This window comes from Sylvia atricapilla, chromosome 26 (assembly GCF_009819655.1).
Source record: "Sylvia atricapilla isolate bSylAtr1 chromosome 26, bSylAtr1.pri, whole genome shotgun sequence".
NCBI lineage: Eukaryota > Metazoa > Chordata > Aves > Passeriformes > Sylviidae > Sylvia > Sylvia atricapilla.
Window position 1 is genome coordinate 2,931,795 of NC_089165.1, and position 20,409 is coordinate 2,952,203.

Genomic DNA, 20,409 nt, shown 5'->3' on the forward strand with positions numbered 1-20,409 from the left:
GTGGTGGTGTGGCAGGGACATGGGCAGGGTGGCAGGGGCCACAGCCACCTGGACTTGGGGGCTGTTTGCCATGCCCAGGGTGCTGCTTCTGTCCTTGCAGCCTTTGGGACGTCCCCAAGGAGCTCCAGCCCCTGGCATTCGTGTCCTGCCAGCTGCCTGATGGGACAGCATGGGTGAGGAGGGCGTGGTGCTGCTGGGACACCTCTGGATGCTCAGGACCCTCCAGACCCCCAGCACAGCACTGCGGTGCTGTTGTGCCGAGCTGCCAGAACCCCCCTGCTCTCCCAGCAGCAGCTTTTGCCTCCAGGGAGAGCGTGAGGAAGAGAAAAGCAGATTAGAGTTATCGCTGCATCTCCTCGCTGAGCTGAGAGCTAAATGTCAGCTCACATCTGACACAGCTCCGAAGGGGAGGGCGAGGAGTCCCGGCGCACCCCTCATCTCAGGGGGCACCCATGGGGGCACAGGCAGTGGGGCTGGCAAGCGGACGCCAGCCTTTCCCCGGGGGCAGAGCGGGGAGATGGCTGGCTCGGGGTCCCGCTGCCCCGCCTGCCTGGCAGAATCCCAACTGCAGCCCCAGAAACTTTCCTCCTCCGGTTCCCATGGAAACGAGGAATTTTCTTCTCCCCCAAAGTTGAGCTGTGTGCCCGCGCTCTCCGCCCAAGTCGAGCCCCTTCGCCAGAGCCCCGCGGGACGATGGTTTGGTGGGAGCTGCTGTTTGGTGCCTCGGCCGGTTTTGTGGAGCCAGAGTCCGGCTTTGGAGCCGGCACAGCGCAGACACCCTGCTCGGGGTGTCCCTGTGCCAGACCAGGGTGTCCTGATCGGGGGAGAGGAGCCGAGGAGGAGGATCGTCACCTGCTCAGCACACTCTGTCATCTCCACAGCTCACACAGAGAAAATGAGCAGCCTGCTGGGAAAATAGCCCGGCAGGGCGAGCGGAGAGCCCTCGCTCCAGCTCCAGCCATCGTGCAGCGTGAGCCCCTGGGACTGATTGATGGCCGCACAGCAGGAGCCAGCCCCGCTTTGGGCTCCGGCTGGGAAGGACACTTGGGGCGTGAATTGAGACCGTCCATCGGCAATCAGAGGGTTTCAGCGCTCTGCTCACCTCTGGCGGGAAGAGGACAGCCTGACGTCTGCTCTGATGAAAGGAAAAGCTTTCCCCCATCCATCACTCCTGAGGGCTGGCAGGAACGGGCATCGCGCACCAGCTCTGGGGCCACTGAATTCCTGAGGGCTGAGCCGCGGGAGCTTTGCCGTGGGATAAATGTGGAGGAGTCAGATTTAGACAACAATGACTAAAACTGAGCTTCAGTAAAAATTAACTCCAAAGAGGGGAATGTTCCAGGCGCTGCCATTTGCTGTCAGTAAAAATAAACCTGCAGGTTAAACACAGCCTTTTCTTCCTGAGTGCTCACGTGCCAGATCAGGGAGCTTCCTCCCGCTGAAATGGTTAAAATTAAAATCACTGAGGACCAGCTCTGCCCTTCCCATCATCCGCGGGGTTGAGATGGGGTCCGCAGGGTCTCTCAGTACTCAGGGGTGTATCAGGGCTGGGGTCACCTTGTTAGCACAGTGTTTGGGGTCCAGCGAGCACCTGTTCCACATCCAGGACCTGGAGGGTGCTGGAAACATCAGGTGGTTTTCAAGGCTCACTGGACACCTGGCAGGGCCCATCCCTGCACCAGCATCACCTCCCAGGCACACAGCCCCCTCCCAGGGCTGGCTCCTTCCCTCCACCTGCCATTCTCACTGGGGTTTTAATTAGTGCTCCTCTGTATATTCAGCAAGCAGGAGCCCGGAATGGAAATGTACAGGTGTCCCCTTGATCCAGTTTCCATGGTTGCCGCATCGAGGTGGGGGCTACATCTTTTTTTTTTTATATTTAATAATTTTATTACACTGGCTTCAATCCACTGGCAAAGAAGGGAAGGGGGGAGAATGTGGGGGAATAAAAAATGCTGGATGAAAAGGCCATGTTCCCTTGGCTGGGCTTATTTGCTGTCATTCTTTTTCTCTTATTAGCAAGCGCTGTTTTCCAAGATGCTCAAAGTCCAAGAGCTCACTAACGAGATCCCAGCTCTCGCTGGTGTGGGGGGAACAGCCCAGGCAGTCATGCTGGAGCCACACAAATGTCTGTGGGGCCACCCCAGAGGCCAAGGGAGAGGAGCAGGATGCTGCTGAGCAGGGTGGGCATCAGGAACACCACTGAGCTATGCTGACGTGCCCTCAAACCTGTCCCCATCCCCATGTGCCCGTTCCCACCCTCACTCCCCTGCCTGTGGGATTGTCTCTGGCATCCCTCAGCAGCACAGCAAAGCTCCCCTTTTCCCAGCCACCCCCAAGCAGCACTTGGGGACACTGGGTTGGTGCTGCACAGCCGGGTCCTGTGCACGAGGGAAGCCCAGAGAGTCCTGGGCAGAGGTCCTACAGCCCTCTGAGGGAATTTGGCTCCTGTTCAGGGACCCTCAGCACCACAATCTCTCTGCCTTGCCCCATCCTCACGCAGCACTCGGTGAGGGTGGTGGCTGCTCTGGGGCTCTGAGTGCCAGCACCAGAAACTCTCATCCTTTCCTCTCACCGAATCAGTCTCAATCTCCTTTGGCGCGACAGTGCAGTGTGCGAACGTGACCATCTGTCGGATTATTTAGCCCCGACCCCGCCCGTGAAAGCAGGCAAAGTCTTCTCTGTTTACCCGGAGCTCAGGATGAGTTTCAGCTTTCGCGAAACGGGCGTTAAAAATAACACAGAAACGGCATGGGCCCAGGAAAAATCCTCTCTCCTTGCACTGCCCTGTGCGGCTCGGCTTGCCAAGTAGAAAGAAATCCCCTTTCCTCCTCCTGGCAACGTCCCGCACTGTGGCAGGCAAACACACACGCCGAGCCGCGGACCTATTAGTCACCAGTAAATGTTCTTTTCTCTCCCGATTTGTTTCCCTTTAAGCTTGATGTTTTCCTCTCCTGCTGCCCGGGCCTCGTTAGGCTGTAATTAAAGCCAGGAATCAAAGCGGCATGGTGCAATTAAAACTCGGGGCGGGACGTGGGGTGCCCCGGGGAAGCCGGCAGCCGGCGCTGGGCTCTGCTCACGCACAGCCGCCTGTCCCCTGCGCGGCCCCGGGGAGCGGTGACAGTGCGAGGAGGCAGGACAAGCGCAGGATGAGCCCAGCCGAGCTCCGCTGTAAAGATCTTCTGTCGTTTACAGCGTCACCAGCTCTGGCACCTGGAGGATGAGCTGAGATGCATTCACTCCTGAAACAAGATGAATTTTCCTGGCTGTGAGAGTCGTAAACACACGGAGCAGCTCAGAGTGGGGAAGAGATGCTGGTGCCTCTACACTGAGATTAAATCTCCGTCCTGCCAGAGGAGGGCTGTGCTGATCCTCCAGTCCCCACGGCCAGGGAGACACGCTGGTCACTGCTCACTGCACCCTTCCCCGTGGTTTTCCTTGGGGACAGCCCTGAGGATGTGGCTCCCACACCCGGAATCTGGAGCCATCCTGCTGGCTCATGTCCCTGTGCCAGGGAACAACCCAGGAAACGGTCAGGCCATTGGTGTCCTGCTCCTGGCCAGGGTCGGGTGGGCTGGATGGAGCCCAGGACATGGGCTTGGGGCACTGCCCAAGCAGGAGCATTGTCAGTACCCGCTGAGCTGTGACAGCGGCTGGTGAGCCGTGGGCAGTGCCTGGACACAGCATGGAAAGGTCACACCACCAGTGTGCCAAGCCCATTGGGCAGGGCAGGGACAGGACCAGCCGGCTCCAGCAGCACCCAAGCCACTGCCACAGCAGCTGGCCCAGCTGAGCACCAGAGCTGGTGCCCACATGGGAGATGCTGGAAAGCGGGAGTTGCTCCCAGAGCAGGGCTGAGACCACCAGAGTGAGATCCCCTACACTCATCTGTGCCAGAAACACCAGCACCCCATCGTAGCTTGTCTCCCCACTGCTGGGGCCTGGCCCAACAGCCGCCCCACGCAGAGGCTCCCCCGGCTTTGAAAATAGATAGTAACAAGTGAGTGCAGGCAGCAGAAGTAGCAAAGCATATGGTAGGTGTTGGAGTTTATTCCTGTCGGTGAGTGTCAGCAGCGACAGACGGCTGCGGGTGGAGAAGTGAGAGGTTTTGGTGGGCGCCCGTGCAACACCACCCCACGGACTCCACAGCTGCCACCAGGGTGGGGACCCTGCCACCCCCTGCCGTGTGCCATCAGCGGGGCACCCGGCGCTGCGATGCTCTCCTGGCGCCCAGGAGTGCAGCTTGGGGCTGTCTGAGCCCCCTCCCTACACCTCAGGGATGTTTGGTGTCAGTGGTGCCCGAGGGACCTCTAAACCCCCCACAAAACCACGACGCATTTGGCTGCTTCCAGACGAGCCTGTGAGCCCCATGTGTCCCAGCAGAAGGTCACCCTGCTGATCTGGAGGAATGTTTTCAGGAGTGAATGGCTGCTCTCTGCTCCGCAGCCATGGCTGGTCCTGGGGTCTGCCAGCACTGCCCGTTCAGCCCACCCTGCCCCTGTGGCACTTGGGGGCTCCCATGGAATTGCCCTGGTGGCCAGACCCGCTCTCGCCACCCGACGCCTCTGCTGGGAATTGGGGTGGGCACGTAGCCAGGGCAGTGGGAGGGAACAGATTGTCCGCAAAAAAGCGCGTCAGTTCCCAACCGGCAGCTCGGAGCAGGATCTCCTGCGAGTTTATACCTTGTTTGTCTGAGCCTGCTCAGAGGGTCTGGGGCTGTTTAAGGACTCTTTGGCAGCGTTCTTGCAGCAGTGTAGCGATGTGGGGCTGGGAAAGGTGAGCCTCCACCTCGGCAGAGGCTGCCAGCAGCACTGTGGAGCTCCTGGTGCTCTGTGTTTGGGCACTGCTATGGCCTCGGTCACCTTGAGGATCCCATCCTGCCCAGACTGAGCAAGGAACAGCCGCGGCAAGCACTGAAGCCAGCACACGTCCTCCCCTGGCACAGGTGAAACAAACGCTCGTAAAGCAGCAGCTCACCTGTTGTTGCTCCTGCCCCTGCTAATTGCAGTGTTCTCACTTCACACCGATGTGCTTGATAAGATTAGCAATTACAGAAACCTCGTACGACAATTGGTCTGGGTCAGGAGCTGTGTGAGGAAAATTGGACGGAAGTGCAAATGGGAATTAATTATAACCTGGCAGTGGACAGGTTGGAGGGTTTTAATCTATATTTCTGTGTATTTCTCAGCGCAGCCTCTGGCTCTGCTGCAGGTGTGAAAGGTGCCAAGGGCTTCACCACAGCAAAGATGTGCTCACTGCTGTCCAGGCCACCACAGAGCTCGGACAGGGGATGTCACAGGACGGGCCTTTGGCTGGAATCCCAGTGTTGCCCTGGCATGGATGAGTGTGGCCGCAGCATTGCAGGAGATCCCTGCCCTTCCTGCTCTCCGCCTGGCAGCTGCTGTGTTATCTCCATTGCCATGGCAATGCCAGCCCGGCTCCCACGGCGTGTCCGCCTGTGCCTCCGCCCGGCAGACACGGTCCCACGCCGGGCTGGAGCCCCTCTCCCACCACAGACCACCCAGCCAAAGGGCCATGGCACAGGCAGGGGGGTTAACACAACCCCTAAACGCTGTGGGGATGGAGATGGACATGTCCCCTCAACCAAGAGGTGAGGTCTGGGTAGGAAGCAGGAAAAGAAGGAGAGTCTGCACCTGGAACATCTCCCAGCCCTGCCCTGCTACGTGCAGCCAGGTGCCCTCCACGACAGCAGCACCCCTGTGCACACAGCCACCCTGGGCTCAGCCATAGCCCCCCTCTGCTGGTACCAGCCTGTGGCCTCAAAGTCCTATCGATCAGCATCCTGCTGCACTGATATTAAAGTGTTTGCCAGCAGCTGCTGGCGTTTAACAAATCCTCCTGTCTGCTTATTTATGGCATTTTCCCCCCTCCCACCTGGGCCTTCTTAAAGCTTTGGGAATTTTGCAAACATTTTAAAGGCAGCGTTTCAAAGTCCACCAGGCAGCTAGCGAGAAGCAGGTCACTGGAAAGGGTGAGGAGAGGCAGGAAAGATCATCCACCCTGCAAGGCAGCCACTGGTCTCATCCATCCTTGCATGCTCCCTGCACTCTCTCACTGCAGTTCCTCGTGTTGTGTACACCCACCATGGCTCCATCCCCAAGTCAAGACTGGATCCAGGGACTTGAATTAATGGTGAGGGGGAGCCCAAAGCAGCACTTCTCATCTGCTGGTTGCCTTTTCCTGGACATGGAGGCAAGATCTGGGCCCAGGTCCCTGTTGGATTACCAGCCTCAAAGCAGGAGAGCAAAGTGCAAGTGGAAAAGCAGAACAGAGAGAGTGTGTGCTGGGGCTGACAGTGCTGGTACACCCTGGCAGCTGCTGCCACAGTGCTGCATTTCAAGAGTGCCAAGTGCCAGTGGGCTGACAAGGAGCTGGAGGTCATCTCTGTTTCCAGCGGGTTCTTAGGACCCCAGCCCGAGGTTTTTCCATGTCCTCTGGAGGAGCACAGACTGCTGGGTGCCGGGTGGTGACGCCAGGGTGTCACTCTCCACTGATGCGACTGTCCCCTGATGTAGCTACAAGAGACTGTGGGATTCAATTAAGTTCTGTTTTTCCTCCCAGTAACAGTGAGAGTCTCTCCTCTCCCCTTTAAGGCAGACACGCTGCCACGGAAGACAAATGCTTGCAATAAAGCGCTGGAGCGAAGTGCCGGGGGAGGCCGATGCTCTGCCCGCACTGCCCGGATCTCTGTCCGCCGCTTCCCCGCGCCCTCCCCGCTCCTCTGCGCTCTCGGTCCCGCACCAGCCGGCCCTGCCAAGGTGCCAGAACCGTGTGGCGGAGTCGCCACGGGGCCCCGGCTGCCTCCGGCGCAGGACCCGCAGGGCCACCCCCTTCCCCGCTCGGAGCCCCCCCGCCACCGGCCGAGCGTTGCCAGGCAACGGGAAGATGCTTTTCTGACCGAAACGGGAAATCGGCAGCCGGAGTTGGCGGTGGGGGAGGGAAATGGCTGGGCTGGGGCTGCCCGCGGGAGCACGGGAGGCTCCTCCAGCCTCAACAGCACCCAAAAAATCCAGAGATGAGAAGGAGCAGTTGCAGCCGTGCTCAGGCAAAACTGCCCAGGACCCCCGAGCAGTGCCAAGGACAGCGCTCGGCACTGGAGGATGGGGCAGGGACAGGGTGACCCGCAGCAGGGACAGTCCCTCTGGCTCCTCACTGTGGAGCCCTCCCGGGAGCCTTGGCCTTGCCGAACATCCTCGATGAGATTGAACCCTTAATTTGCCCTCTCCCTCCCTCGCCAGCCATAACGCCGTGGCTAAATGAGCTCCAGGCAATTTTCTCAGAAGTTGAGTCCTCACGCTGCGGGAACACAAGGCTAAAAATAGCCGAGGCTTGTGTATGCCTCTCATCCAGGTGAACCTCACTCCGGAGAGCAGGGCTCCTCCACATCCAGCCGCCTCCCCTGCTCTGCCTCGCTTTCCTGCACAAATTGGGCCACCCAAATGTGCACCAGAGCTGTGGCAGCCTCGGGACCCCTGGCCAGAGGAATCCCTGTGCAGAGGAAATCTCCCAAAGCTCAGACATCACTTGGTGTGCACAGAGATGGGCAGAGCCGCCCTCGGGCTCAGAACTTCACCTGGCTGTGCTTTACCTGGGCATCCCCTTACTCCAGGATCTGCATCGTGGAGTGGGGATGTATCACCCTCTTCCCCACAAGCAGCTCTCAGTTCAGGCGCTGCTCTCAGCATGACCAGCCCCTCCCAGGTCCAGCGAGGCAGACGCATTTCCTTCCCACGGTGACTCAATTACAAATTCAGAGTTAAATCTTCCCCCACAAGATACCCCTCTCCACCCCTCTGGCTGCTTCCAGCACTTCAAATGTTGAACACTTTCCAGGGATTTTCGTGTGCTCAGGCTGACCCCATCCACTCTGGTTCAGACTAACTTAATCAGCTTCATTTTTTTACTAACTGCTGCAGCTTTGGACCTCTCGAAAAAGCATGACTTAAATTATTAGCACCTACCAGGCTGCTTTCACCACCCCTGTGGGAGCCAGAGGTGAGAGAACAGATCTGTTCCCACCCAGCCTCAATAGCTACCAAAAATGACAAATTATCACAATTGTGGAAATTAGAAAAATGGCATTTAGGTAACATGCAAACACTCCTCTTTTCTTCAGCAGCATCTGGCTAGGAACAGATTTGGAAGTGGCAGGTGGGGAGAATAGAAAGCAACCTGAATGCTGTCAGCTGGGTGGGGGGGGCCTGGGAGTGGTGAGAACAAAACCACCATTTTCTTCATCACCATGCTGAGAAGGGCTGCAGGGGTCAGCCTGGGAGAGCAGGTGAGGAGGAGGAAGGACACCCACAGAGTGTGGGAAGGGGCTCTCCTTCACCACAGCCCTGGCTGTGAGCTGGCTCAGCACAGCCCTGAATCCCCCTCAAGCAGGAACAGCACCTTTCCCCACGTACCTGCCTCTCTCCAGGAGATCCATTCCCTCCTCACCCCAAGGCTGGTCAGCAGCACCAGGGGAAGAGCTTCAGAAGCACCTGGAAGGCTGGATGGAAAGGGGAATGGCACCCAGAAGAGCAGCACTGCCCCATGTCTGGACAGTCCTGAGGTTCCAGCTCTGCTTCCCCACACAGGGAGCCTTCAAGAATAATGCTAGGAAGTATCTCAGGGAAAGCAGGAGCCAGGGCCACAACTGCATCTGTTTTACAAATTACTTTATTGCACTAAAAAGAGGAAATAATCTGTAAACAAACATTCCATTCAGGTATTAATATATTTTTCACTCCAAAAATACATCATTAAATCCAGCCACAGAAATATCAAAGCAGGAACAATAGAAAATAGCTCCAGCAGCAGAGACCCATCCAAGCAACAGCACTGGCTCTGCCACCACCAGCCCAGCAGAGAGCAGGGCTCACAGCAGCTCATCCTGGGGCTCACTCCAACTCCAGCAAGACAGCCCTGGGACAGGCTGGGGTGGGGCAAGACGAGAGCCCTCAGGCCCTTGGATCTCCCTCTGGGGTCAGCCTCATCCCAAGGAGCAGCCTGGGGTCCTGCTCTCAGCATCCTCCTCCCCCAAACCCAAAGGCACGCAGTCCTTCTGCAGGGGATGTGTCACCCCTCAAACCTCTCAGAGCACCAAAGTCTTCATCCCAGCTCTCATTCCTCCTCTTCTTCCAGCCTCTGCCTCTTCCCCCAGCAGCACCCAGGTCCCCCCAGCCCCTCACAGGCACAACACCCCAGGGAGCCCAGGGTGCTGGTGGGGTGTGCAGGGGCTGTCAGGCAGCAGCCAGCTGCGCAGGATTCCCTTCCTGTCCCAGACCTCCTCAGGGGCAGGATGTTCACCTCACACCCCAGGATGTGACACCTCTCCCTGTCCCCCCTCCCCAGAGCCTTCATCTGCCCCCAGGATGAGTCCAGCACTTGGGGGCCGGGGACCATCCCTCGTGCTGGCTCCTGGGGGAGCACAGGGAAGCCTCAGGTGGGAAACTTCCTGTGAAGGATGGACTTGTCAGCTCCTTATGTCCTGCATGGTTTGTTTTCATCCACAAGCTCGACAAACAGCCACGATCACCCTGAATCCCCCCGACATGCAAACACGGTGCGATCAGCACTACGCCTTGTGTACCTGGAACATATTTACAGACACAAGTAAAACGCTGCGAAAGATCAGCCTCAGATATAAATAGCCAACACTGAGAACTGCCATCTGCTGCAAAAGGACAAGGAAGGAACATCGACTGCCACCACAGAGGTTAACACAGAGGGGACACATGTGTGCGTGTGTGTCCACACGTGCTGCAACAGGCGGGGATGGGAGCGCTGCAAATCCTGCTCCCTGCACGGAAACATGCAGAGCCCGACACAATGGGTGACACCACACCAAACAACAACACAGAGTGTTTTATCCACTCGCAGAAATGCCCCAGCCAGCATCCTCCTCACTCACACTGTCCCCAGCCAGTCAGGCGGGATGACAGGGTGGGACGGGAAGGGCTGGGAGCACCTCGATCCTTCCCCAAAGGGAGACTGAAAGCCAGGCCAGTCACTTTGGGAAGCCAGATCCCACTGGGCACAAGAGCTTGGTGGCCCCACAGGACACATCTCTGCTGCCCAGTGGGTGCAGCCACTTGAAAGATCCTCAGCCCTCATAAGCAAGGGAGGGTGGAGGGTTCTGGAGCCTCAGCCTCACCTGGGATGGCCCCAGCACTCAGGGAGGGCTACTCCTGTCACCTCAGCTTTTGTCAGCAAGCATTTGCTGGGACACTGCCTGGACCATCCGTGTGCCCAGGGCAAGGGGTGTCAGGCCCCAGCCTCTCCCCTCCTGTGGGCAGGGGAGAGGCACAGGCAGCCTTCTGGATTTGGGCAAACCAAAGCCCCCAAAACCCCATGAGCAGTTTCCCACTGGGGGTCGGCAGTGGGGGACAGTGCTGGGGTGGGCAGCCCGGGAGGCTGCAGGTGTCAGACCAAGCCAACCTTGCAGCCTCACAGGGCTGGGATGAGTCCAGGAAAGACTCAAAAGCCACAAACCTGTCTCATCTCCCAGGGTGACTGCCCTTGGCCCACTCTCAGGTCACCTCTGCAGTATTTTCGTTGCAGTTTCCAAGATCAGAAACTTGTCTTTTAAATAAAAGCTGTCACCTGACTACAGGTGCTGGGGACTTTGAGAGGTGGCCGTAAGTGTGCTACAGAGATCTACCCACCTCCAACCTGCAGCTGGAGACCACAGGCACAGGGAAGGAAGAGTCCAACAGGTGCTTCCATCCTTCCTGGTGGGGAGTGGGCTGGAGGCTCCCCACTTTCTGCTGGGCTCCAGGAGAAGCAGCCCCGGGGCAGGACCAGGGAGGGAGCAGCGGCAGAGGCTGTGGCTGCCAGCTGGTGTTGGCAGAGCCCCACAGCAGCACCATTCCTGGGGACCCCCACACTCTGCCACGACCCCGGCCCTCCTCGGGAGGCCCTTCCAAACCCTCCTCCAGCGGGGCTGGGGGACAGAGCCGGCTTTCCCTGCCTCGCCCCGGCCCCACAGGTGGGAGGGCTCCCTCCAGGGCTCGTAGCAGGTACCTACAGGCAGGACAGGAGGGCGGTGAGTGGCAGCTCCTTCTCCCCCAGCAGCGTGTCCCGCTTAAGGCTGCTGCCCTTGTTGACCACCTTGACCTTCAGGGACATCTTCCTGGCGTGGCCGGGACCCAGCCCATCGAAGAAGAAGTCCTCGTTGAAGACAGGGTTGCGGCTGTTCTTGACGATGGTGCTGCGCTGCTTCTGCAGCTTCCCAGGGTTGAGGCACAGCGAGACGCAGCAGTTGATGCTGCGCACGTCGACGAGGGCATCGTAGAGGTCCTCGGCCGAGACCAGGCGCACACGCAGCCGGGCGTTGGAGGGGTCGTACTCGGCAGCCAGGCGCAGGCTCCCGCCCCGGCTCAGCCGCAGGCTGTGCTGGCGGTCACGGCCCGCGGGCAGGTCCAGGGGCAGCAGGGCGGTGGGAGGTTGTGTCCCGGCCGGGGCGCTCCTGGCTCGGCGCTGGGCGCTGGGGCTGGTGTCGGCCGAGCTGTCGTCGGTGGACAGAGAGCTGTTGCGGGCCACCGAGTGCTTCAGCTTGATGACCTTGGACTGGCTCTCTTGGCTGAAGAGCTTCAGCAGGGAGACGGAGCGGGAGAGCAGCGGGGAGCCGAAGGGTGAGGATTCTGCCGAGGAGCACGTGTCGCTTTCGCCACCGCTGAAGTAGCGGCCGGGGTGCATGAGGGCTGCGCCCAGGTCCACGGGCGTCCGGCGGCCGCTCTCGCCGTTGAGCTTGGCTTTGCGCTGGGCGCTGGGCGAGGTGACGGGCGAGGGGCAGAGGCTGCTGTGCTCGCTGTGGAACAGTGACTCTTTGCGCCGGGTGTGGGGGCTCTCCATCAGCGTGGCGAAGCCATAGGAGGTCTGAGCCTTGGGCACGTAGGGCAGCGACATGGCCGTCTGTGCCTGCGGGTCCACGTTGGTGCCGCAGCTCCCCTCGGTCCAGTCCTCAGCGGTCTCGATCTGGATGATGTGCCGCCCGGTGGTCCGGGACCGGGACCGGGACCGGCTGGACGGGCGGGGGCTGCGCGGGGGCTTGCGCCCGGCCAGGTCCTGTTCCGAGACTGAGGCACCCAGAGCAGCCGCCGCGGGGACCTCGGAGCCCTCAGCCTCGGCGGGTGCCGCGCTCAGCTTGGGCGGGATGAAAAAGTCGGGGATCTTGTCGGGGGTGAGGACGTTGCTGTAGCGGGACCCCCGCGACGACTCCTCTGTCCCCGCTCCCCGGGAGCCGCCGTTCTCCGCCACCCCGCGCAGCCGCTCCAGGAGCCACATGTTGCTGCCCGGTGTGGGGCTGGAAGAGACCCGAGGGGCACCGCTATCACAGGCGGCCGGGCACCAGCACAAGCAGGACAAAGCTGGAAGCCCCGGGAGCGACCAGCGGCACCGAGAGACGGGGACCCGGCAGGACGGGGGAACGGGACAAGCACGGAAGGGACCTGGCCGCGCCGAGGGACACGGGGACCAGCCAGCCCGGGGAGGAGCGCGAAGGAACCGGCCGCGAGGAGCGAGGGGTCGGGGACCCAGGGGACGGGCACCCGGCGGCGCCCAGGGATGCGATGAGACGGGGCAAGACGCGAGGCGAGGAGACGCGACGCCTGGACCGACGGACCGACCGAGCGACCGGCGCCGCCGCGAGCGGGACGTTGCCGGGAGCCGCCGCACCTGGAGCGGAGCCGCCGCCGCCGCCGCAGCCCGGGCGGGGCGGGCGCGGACGCGCTTTTATACGGCGGCGGCGGCGGCGGCGGCTCCGCTCTTCGTCCGCGCCGCCGTAATCCTCCGAGTGCGGCGCCCACACATTTCTGCGCGCCGAGCTGGGCCGGACCAGGGCTGGAACCGGGACCGGGACACGGACCGAGCGGGACCGGGAATGGCACCGTGAGACCTCGGGGTGCTGATGCTCGGGAGGCGCAGGAACCTGACTCCGGGACACCCGGCCGTGTTCCCGCGGGAGTGTCGGGTTTGGGATGGGGCCAGGAGTGGAACGGAGACGGCAGCAGCCCCGTTCCAGCCCTCCCGTCCTCCCGGTGCCCCCAGTTCGGAGCGCGGCCGTTCCCCTCTGGGATCAGCCGCTCCCCACTCCCACCTCTGGATCTCAAAGCACTGAATGAAGCCAGCAGCGTCTGGGGCTGAGGAGTTGCCTCATCAAGTGGTTTAATATCGCTCTGGAGGAGCTCGGGGGCAGTGCCACATGTCACACTCCCGCATGTCACACAACCCACCAGCCCCTGGACGGATGAGGTGATGACTGGGGACAGCGGGACAAAACGTCAGGAGGTTCACGGAGCATCACTGCAAGCCCCGGTGTTGCAGGGGGCCGGGAGACCCAACAGAGTGATCGGGCCCAGCCCAAGTCCCCGGGGATTTACAGCCTTGGGGACAAGGATGCACCGAGAGGGACAGTGGCATAAAAGGTCAGGCAGCTGTTCATTCCTGGCCCTGCGGACGCCGTCAGGCTGCCGGGAAGCACCATCATTCCGCAGCAGTGCAGGGCTGGGAATGACGGCCAGCAAGAACAGCCTGGTGTGGTGAGCGCCTTCCGCGGGGGCTGCAGCGGGAGGCCTCGGCTCCCTCTGCATTCGCACTTGGAGCTGGTAAAAAGAGATGTCCGGCCTCGCCCATCCAGGCCGAGGGATATCTCAGGGACAGCAGTGAGGAGGGGACCGTGATGTCCTGGTTGGACCCTGCAGGATGCTGAGCCGGGTCCCGCAGGGATGAGAGGGCAGATGGAGCCCGGGGGAGCGGGACGAGGCTCACGGAAGGGGAAGCTGGTGAACAAAAGGCCGATGTTTGCTTTTCCTCCACCCTGCGAAACTGTGGGTAAACAGAGTGCAGAAATGGTTGAGTTCCCTTGAGATAACAAAGAGCGCTGGGGCCGGGCCAGCTCTGTCCACGCGGCTCGGGGCCGGTGCCTGCAGGGCACGGAGGGGAGCAGGGCCCTGGGAGCTGCCAGGCTGCGGACTGGCAGGGCTGGAGACGCTGGCAGGGGCTGCCAGAGCTGGGGACATAGCTGGCGGAGCCGGCAGTGTGCTACCACCTGCTGGAAGCTGGGAAGGAGGGAGTCCTGCTGTGGGAAAGGGTTTGCACAAGGAAGCCCTGGATAACCGAAGTGGGCGTGTCTGTTGTCCCTACATTAGAGACAGGTGCAGGGATGGGTTGGTCAGCGAGATCCCCAAGGCCCTGGGAGAGCAAGGAGGCCACGTCCTCTGCAGCTGCTCTTCTGTGCCTTCCAAACCTTCCCAAAACACCTCAGCCTTCCAGTAACACAGCAGCCTTCCTGTCACAGGGGGCTGAAGAAGCAGCAGCCCTTCAACCAAGGTCTGGGTTGAGGCACAGAGCCCCCTGCAGCCATTGGTACCACACACCAGCCTCAACCAAAATGGTTTAAGCCCTGAAACAGCCGCTCTGCCAGCCCTTCATCCCTCCAGGGCAGCATCCCCGGGGCTGCAGGGCGAGGCACCACCAGCGGTGAGCCACACAGGCTCGGTTCTCCAGCAGCAAAAGAAGAAAGTGGGGGGCCCTCACTGCCTTTCCCAGGCTCTCTGTTGAGGGAACAGTGCAATTATCTTTGCAGACGCATCACTCCATGACAAAAAATAGCAGCTGAGATGGAAGCACCATGTCCCCGCGGAATCCAGCTATCAATGGAAAATTACGCATTCATTACTGGGCTTTATTTAGGGGCTTATTTTATTCATTGGCTCAGCTGGCACTGGCCAGCCAGGATGCCTTGTCTGGCAGAGGCCATTCCCAGCGAGGGGCTGAGGGTGCTGGGGTGACCCTGCTCCCCGAGGTGGGTGCTGGCAGCAGCACAGGGCACACAGAGCAGAGCCAGGACAGGGCACCAGCAGCCAGGACTGATGCTGGGCCCCTCCAGTGGCTCCTGCCCACCTGTAACACAGGGGCCACAGCCAGGCCCATCCGTGGCTCTGGCTCTGCTGGCTGTCACATTCACTAGTGGGTCACAGCTTGGCTTGTGCAGCTCAGAGCCACCCCAGGACGCCCAGGAGTGGGTGGCCATGTGCTGCTCCAGGTGGAGGCAGGAGGGGAGTTGGCAGTAGGAAGCAGCAGGGCAGGGACCTGCCAGGTGTGAGGAGCAGAGACCGTGCAGGGACAGCCCTGGGTGTCAAAGGCCACTCTGAAGCCAGGGGGACACTGGGTGATCCATGGGGGACAGGGTGACTGGACAGGATGGGTTGGCCAAGGTGAGACCAGATAGGAACTGGTGGTGATGGAGATCTGTACCAGCACCATGCCCAGGGGTGGCATGAACTACCTGTGCTCCTTGCTCACATCCAGTTTTAATTAGAAATGTATTCCAAACCACAAACCCGTGCCCAGCACCAGACACAAGGCAGGTAAAGGGGTCATAAAAACCTGCCGAAGCCCCGAGCTGGTCAGGGAGTCCCCACAGGCCATGGGTCACCTTGTGAGGCAGTGCCAGCAGCTCTGCCCTGCCCTGCACCTTCCCACAGTAGCTCCATCCTGGCCCTGGCCTGGGGCGGGCTGCAGGGGCTTGGGGTCACAGGGAGCATCATGTGGCAGCCACTCCTGGGGAGAATCCAGCTGAAAAAGGACGTCCCCAACAGGAACATCCAACAGAGTCCGAAAGATGGTTGAGCCTGGCCCCACAGGCAGAGCCCAGCCAGGGGCTACAGCAATGTCCACCAGCCCCCATTCTAGTGCTGGGGAAGTGGGGGCAGCCCTGCCTGAGATGGCTTCAGGCTCCGTCCCTCCTGCTGAGGTCACCGAGCAGCTCCCACCCCAACAGTGTTTCACCTGTACGTGTGGAATTAAACATCTTTGTGTCCAGCTGGGCAGGGCACCCCACGCAGATGATGGAGGTAGGCAGCAGCCAGGGAGGTTCTGCAAGGGACCACAAGGGACCACAAGACCTCACTGGGAAGGAAAACGGAGATCCTAACCCCAGACCTCAGAGGCCAGGCACAACTGGAGAAGGGGAGCACAAAGGAACCCCAGTTTTGCCCTGGGGTGAGTCCAGAGGCAGGGGAGCAGTCGGGGACTCACGTACCCCCTCGGCATCACTGCTTCCTCTGTACAATCTGGCGGAGGTGCAGCTCGCTCTCTGCTGCCACGATGGGCTGCTCGTTCTGCCGGTGGTGGCTGATGAGGTGGCTGATGCTCTCAAACAGCACGTCCTTGGTCCTCACCTGGGGCCAGGGCACAGTGGTCCTTAACTCAGGAGAGTTGCCTCTCATACAGCATCCAGCTGCAGCCCCCTGTTCCTGCCCACACCTGTATCCCTCATCGCCCACCCCGTGCCCTGCCCTCACCCCTGTGCCCTGCCCTCACCACTCCCTCGGGATCCACCAGCAGCAGGTGCTTGGGCTGCCCGCTGTGCATGCCGGTCAGCACGTACTGCCCCGGGTTGGTGAGGCTGTCCCGCACCAGGAAGTCCCCGTCCATCTGCAGGAGCCTCTCAGCATCCCACCGGCTCATTTTCCCGTGGTACCAGGGCTCCCGGCGGAGCTGCTCCTCCGTGGGGGCGATGGGGGCCTTCCTCGTGGGGGGGCTCGGCCACTGGTCCTCAATGGGGAGACTGGTGCCACCCCCTGCAATGCACTCGTGGAGCTTTAAGGCATCCTCGAATGGCCCTGTGAGATCCAGAGGTTGTGGGGTGTTACACGCAGGGCTGGGCTGTGGTGTGGACAGACCCCAGCTCATGGCCCCCAGCACACTGCAGGGCACTGCTGTGGATTCAGCCAGTTGCCAGCACCTCCAGGGCTGTGGCAGGTGCCCCAGACAGCTGCTGGCACAGCTTGACCACTCCACAGCAGGTTCTGCACCATTTCCCCCGGTGCAGTGGCTTACTCATGTCAAAGAGGTCCTTTTTGGGGCTCTCCTCCGCTGCCCCATGAGCCACCAGCTCCGGCTCCCAGGCGTCCAGGCTCTGCGTGTTCACGTACATGTGCTCCTCGTAGTCCCGTGGCCCCAGGGTGTGGCCGTCTGCCTGCAGGTACCCGTCGCAGGGCTGGCCTGCAAGGACGGCCATCACCGCTGGCCAGGACTGAGCAGAGTCACAGGGACCCCCCCAGCTCATGGCATCCCCCCACAGCAGTACCCACCCTGGCTCTCCAGGTCCCAGGGTGGCCCCAGCTGGCTGCTCAGGTCTCGTCTGGCTGCCAACCCACCCTAGGAAAGGAGACAGTAAGAGGGTTGGGGACCGTGCCTGGGACCCTCACAGCAAGGCTGTCAGTGGCTCTGGGGGGCTCACCTGGCTGGGGGGGACAGAGCTGGAGGGCTGAGTGCGGACGTGGCCCAGGGCAGTGCTGTGGCGGAGCCGGGAGTCAACCAGGCCCCCAGGAGGGGGCTCCTTGCCAGGGATGCTGTTGTAGTAGTCGTGCTCAGCCGCCTCCTCATCCTCCCCGCAGGCTGACTCCTCTGCAGCCAGTGCCCTGCAGCAGGAATGGGTGAGCTGGGGACACCCTGCCTGGCTCAGACCATCCCCACACTCTGCAGTGACAGGGGCCCCCAGAGCCACCCCCAGCCAGGGGACATGCCCAGGACAGGGGTGCAGCAGGGCCCCCTGCCCCCCTACCTCTCTGGGGGTACCACCACCTTGGGGGGGCTGTGTAGGTACTGCTTGAAGCGCAGCTCAAAGGCCTGTCCCACCGTGCTGATGACGCTCTGTGCCAGCCCCTCGCAGCACTCCAGGATGTGGCAGGCTGTGGACAGACAGACAGACAGTTTGAGTGTTTCCCCCACACTCCCATCGCTGCAGCAGGACCACCCTGAGCCAACCCTCGTGTTCCCCATGAGAGATTTCTTCCTCCAGCCTTCACCCCCCAGCACATCCCTCCTCCACAGAGCTCCCAGGGGTGGAGGCCAGTGTCACCTCTCTGGTTGATGGGGTCCTTGGCGACATAGGCGACATAGTCCGTGGTATCCTGCAGACAGAAGGGGGAGATCAACACCCGTGTCCTGCTACTGTGTGGGGAGCAGGCTGGAGGTGCCAGGGTGAGGGGACAGCTTGGCCCCAGCCCCAAGTCCTGACCCAGGCCAGGTCACCCTGTGCTCAGCTCAGCCACAGTCCTGAGGGGGCTGGGGTATGCATGACTCACCATGTCCCCACCGGAGGCGAAGGAGATGGATTGCATGTGGTGGTTGGCGATGATCTGCATCAGGAACATGGTCCAGGGGGGCATTAGCAAAGGGGCCACCAGCTCACAGGCTGGCAGGTAGAGGACTGTGTGTCCAGGAACGCTCACCTGGCGCGTGGTGGGGATCATGAGGTTCAGCCCATCAACGGAGATGTTGACAGTGATGCTCATGCCAGCGAAGTGCAGGTTGCTCTTGCCCAGGATGGAGAACAGGGCTTTGTTGGGAGCCTGACAGAGGAGAGGATGGTGGGGACAATGAAGACCACCAGGACCAGGCTTCTGGGGATGAAGGGAGGAAAGGGGGGGTGCCCCAAGAGGCCCCAGGCCCATAAACTGGGCAGGCACCCCTAATGCCCTGTCCCACAGCCTTGGCTTGTCCCAAGGATGGAGAGGCTGAGTGGAAACTCACCTTCTTCTTCCAGATGCCCTTCACACCCGGCACTGCCTCGTATAGTCTGTTGATGGCTTCCCTGCAATCAACAGACCCTGGCCTGGTCACTGCTCCAGCCCCACAACCCTTCCCAGCTGCTTTCCCCTCCCCATTGCTCTGTGGGGTCTGGTGGCACAAGCCCCCAGGGCCCCGGGTGCCGCAGCCTCCCCGCAGCGCTGCCCCACGTCACAGCCCGTGGTACGTAATCCCTGCTGGGGCCACCTCCCTTCTCCTCTTTCCACCCATTGATCTGCAGCAGTGCCCTTCGGCCGTGTCCCTGAGCGCAGGGTGGGTCCTGCAGGGCTGCCCCTGACCCCTGTGCCCCTCTCTGCACAGGGCCCTGGGAAGGGGGAGCACCCAGGGCCGTGAGGGGCTGGGGGTGGCACTGGGGTGCAGGAGAGTGGGACTGCAGGGCTGTACCTGGTGACTTGTGTCCGGGTGTTGAAGTCAAGGGACCTCATGGAGCGCAGCACCTCAATGCACCCCATGTACTGTGGGGGAAAAGCAGTCAGAGCAGGCGGCACAACGGGGCAGGCAATGGAGAGGAGAGGCCAGGTGTCATGGAGAAGGGCCTTCCACACCAGCTCCAGGGATCACACAGCAGCTTCCTCCCCTCCACCCCAAAACACCCTATCACATGCCCAGACCCCAGAAACTCATTTGTGTGCTGCAGCTTGTGATGCCTCGTAGGGGCTGACAACGCTGGAGTCACAAGGTCACAAGCAAACCCCTGGCCCCCAGCCCCACCATGAAAGCTGTATGTGCCGGGGGCGGCTGCCCCGGTCCAGCCGTGAGGAGGAACTGGAGCGAGGGCTCTGCCCGCAGCCGTCGGGAGGAGCGGCCGGACCCTCCAAGCCCCGCACACGCCTGGGCCCGGGGTCTCCGCGCCCTCCCGCGTCGCCGGGCTCCGCTGGGACTTACCCGGACAATGTAGGAGACGCCGGGCCCCAGCACCCGCTCGTCGGGGTGCAGCCAGCCCTGCGCCGGTTTGCGGATGAAGCTGCCCTTGCGGCTCCACTCATCCCCGCCGGGCCGGGCCCCCGCCGGCGCCGCCGCCGCCCCCCGCGCCCGCCCCGCCGTCCCCCGCGGCCGCCCGCCGCCCGGTAGCGCGCAGGGCGCGGCGCAGAGCGGCTCGCAGGCACCCAGGACGGCGGCCAGCCCCGAGGGGGACTCCGCCGCGGCGGGGGCGTCCCGGGCGGCGCCCGAGGGGCCGCGGCCGAGGAAGCCGCTGGAGCCGGGGAACTTCCACTGCGGCATCCGCGGCAGCAGCGCGCAGAAGGTGGTGCCGCGCTCGGGCTCCTCGCCCGCAGCGGGGCACGGCGCGGGGGCCGGCGACGGCATGGGGGCGGTCAGCGGCTCGTCGCGGAAGCGGTCATACTTGGGCTCCGGGAGCATGCCCGGGGCCGCTCTCCGCTCCGCTGCCGCCGCGCCGTCTCCCACCCCCCGCCCGCTCCCCCGGGGCCGCGCCGCGCTGATGTCATGGTGCGAGCGCTCCGCCGCCCGCCCGGCCCCGCATCCCCCGCCCCCGGCCCCCCGAGCATCCCCGGCCCGCCCAGCATCCCCGCCCACCCGAGCATCCACCCCGCGCCTGGGCTGCCCTCGCCAACGCGGCCCGTGGGGCCGGAGCCACGCTCTGCCCTGCTCCAAACCCCCTTTGGCCGCGCCAAAGCCCGTGGGGATGGGGTCGGCCCTGCGAGTTTCCAGCTTTGCCACAAGCGTTGGCAGTGCGGGGTTGGGGGCAGCAGGCAGGGGAAGGCGGCGGCCCCTCCCAGAGCCACAGGGCTGGGGCACAGGCTGCCGCCCGCTCGCCTTTTGCGTTAGCTGGAGCGAAAGCGGCCG

At 62.1% G+C, this 20,409-nt stretch overlaps 2 protein-coding genes across 2 annotated transcripts; both read right to left on the reverse strand.

Annotated features, from left to right (window-relative positions):
- Positions 1-10,159: 10,159 nt before the first annotated feature.
- On the reverse strand, positions 10,160-12,543 carry C2CD4C (C2 calcium dependent domain containing 4C). The gene has a single exon (XM_066336213.1). The coding sequence runs from the start codon at positions 12,292-12,294 to the stop codon at positions 11,032-11,034; it is 1,263 nt and encodes a 420-aa protein (XP_066192310.1). The 5' UTR covers positions 12,295-12,543; the 3' UTR covers positions 10,160-11,031.
- Positions 12,544-14,691: 2,148 nt separating this feature from the next.
- Positions 14,692-20,051, reverse strand: SHC2 (SHC adaptor protein 2). Its single transcript, XM_066336173.1, is given in 14 exon segments — positions 14,692-15,885; positions 16,052-16,190; positions 16,333-16,634; positions 16,852-17,016; positions 17,106-17,172; positions 17,255-17,435; positions 17,579-17,705; positions 17,876-17,927; positions 18,102-18,155; positions 18,249-18,368; positions 18,550-18,610; positions 18,991-19,061; positions 19,492-19,979; positions 19,982-20,051. Coding segments are annotated over 13 exon segments (1,887 nt in total). The 3' UTR covers positions 14,692-15,885; positions 16,052-16,061.
- Positions 20,052-20,409: the final 358 nt, after the last annotated feature.